The sequence below is a fragment of the Labrus mixtus genome, chromosome 2 (assembly GCF_963584025.1).
Source record: "Labrus mixtus chromosome 2, fLabMix1.1, whole genome shotgun sequence".
NCBI classification, from domain to species: Eukaryota; Metazoa; Chordata; class Actinopteri; order Labriformes; family Labridae; genus Labrus; species Labrus mixtus.
Window position 1 is genome coordinate 6960758 of NC_083613.1, and position 2190 is coordinate 6962947.

Sequence of the window (2190 nt, forward strand, 5' to 3'; positions counted from 1 at the left end):
GTGCTGCGTTAAAGTGCTGCCGTACAATTCAAACACTCTAATGTTTTGATACAACTTCACAACAAATTACAAACAATCACATACGCCAATTTATCATCAAATATAAGCAACAGTAAAATCATCAACTAAGGGTAGTTACAGTGCAGGATGTCCCAGCGATGGACTCATTTACGAAAAACAATGAGTACATTTAAATAAGCCTAATTTTTACGGTTTTCTACCTGGTTACACCTATGGGTCACACATGTACGAGAATAAACAAATATCATTCTTATTCCTTTAAAAAAACGCTAAAAAAAGAGACTTGAGTTAAGAACTTTGGCCTTATTGATGTGATTTTTTTTTGCTATAAAATAAAGTCCATACTCACCATCAAAACTGTGAACATCTATGAATAAATAATAATAATAATAAATAAATATTTGGAACATCTTTCCTACTCTTGACATATTTCTAAGCCAACTTTACTAATACATATGTAGTTTTCTCTGTTGGTCTAAGTTGTGTGGTATTAGCAAATCACTTATCCAGCACATAAATCAAATCTGAAAGATGGAAAATTCCAACTAGCCTACTTGTGTTTTGTTTTTTTTGTCTTTAAAAAATGAAAATATCACCACAGTTGTCTGCTACATCTAACCTGCTGTTACTATGATTCAGGTTTACTTGAGAAAGAAACACCAACTTAACTTGTTTATTCCTTCTTTATTTAAATATTTTGTCAAACAACACTCATCCATTGAAGTATCCAGACCTGGCTATACCTGGACAATCCATTTTTAAAGTTTGGCAATAAATAAATATGTGTAAGCCTATCACAATTACAAGAAGAGAAAAAAACATATAACAAAGAGATTGGGGAGATATGGGTATGTATTTAAAAAAAAAAAGCACAACACAGGTTTTACATTTTTATTAAAAATGTATAAATCCATTCTATTGTTTTAAATTCTAAGTAAAACTAATTATTTTTTAGTAATTCGTTTTTTTATGAATACACATATAATCTACAATAAACTGGTATGGATATGGTAAAGAGTCAGTTCAACGAGATATAAACCTACTAAAATTACATTTTAATTGTTATTTTTACATTCTTTCCAAATAGTAGGCCTTTGTAGCCAACCTACATTACTATGACAACAATCCTTTCCTGCTAAAAAAAAAACGTATGGCTACTACTACTTAATGTAATTTTGACCTGCCTTACTTATTTCCATCCTTTGTAATGTTTTAGAAAATCCGGTGTCCACAGCTACACATGTGTTTTGTAGCTGTCACGCCTGCGCAGTGCAAACTATTGTACTTCCTGTCAAGATGGCGCTGAGCAGAGGAGCAGGACTGTGGAGGACATACAGCAGGTTATTATCCATAAAACCTCTCCTGTCCCCGCCTGCTGTCCGAACACAGAGCACCGTTAGCGGGGACCTGTTGCCCCGGACTTCACTGTCCAGCCCGCCGTGGTCACAGCAGACGGGTTTGGTACCGGAGGAGGAGGAGCGGAGCCGACACGCCGCCGTGGTGAGCACCGTGAACCAGCGGATCCACAGGCAGGACTTCGGCCGGTTATTCGCCGTGGTGTACATCGCGGGTCGTCAGTGGAAGGTCACCGACGAGGACCTGATCCTGCTCGAGAATCACATTGAAGCGGAGTGCGGGGACAAGATTCGGATGGAGAAGGTGCTGCTGGTCGGCGCAGAGGAGTTCACCCTGATCGGAAGGCCTCTGCTGGGGAAAGATCTTGTCAGAGTTGAGGCCACAGTGATCGAAAAGACGGACTCTTGTCCCAGAATCCACATGAAGTTCTGGAAAAGACACCGGTTTCAGCGCAAGAAGATCATCATCCAGCCACAGACTGTGCTGAGGATTAACAGCATCGAGTTGGCCCCCAGACTGACATGATGAAGATTATGATGAAGATGAGGAGGAGGAGGGCTGTGATATTTCACACACAGGATGACAGTTTATTTGAATCAGTTTATTGATTATTAATACATAAACTAACACGTTAATGTCAGGGATTCTGCTCATGACTTCCAGAGTTGCTTAAATGCAGCTAGAAAAACAAGTTGACTCTCTGAACTCTGTTTCATTCTGGAGATAAAGCTTCATCTTTGCAGATGACTGACATTTAATTATTCTGTTTTACCTGAAGTTGTTTATAAATAATAAAAATCCTTAAGAGTAAAA

The 2190-nt window shown here is 38.4% G+C and overlaps 1 protein-coding gene across 1 annotated transcript; it reads left to right on the forward strand.

Annotated features, from left to right (window-relative positions):
* Nucleotides 1-1200: 1200 nt before the first annotated feature.
* On the forward strand, nucleotides 1201-2190 carry mrpl21 (mitochondrial ribosomal protein L21; the record flags this gene model as incomplete). Its single annotated transcript, XM_061026529.1, has 1 exon — nucleotides 1201-2190. A coding segment is annotated over one exon (702 nt), but the record flags the coding sequence as incomplete, so codon positions are not given.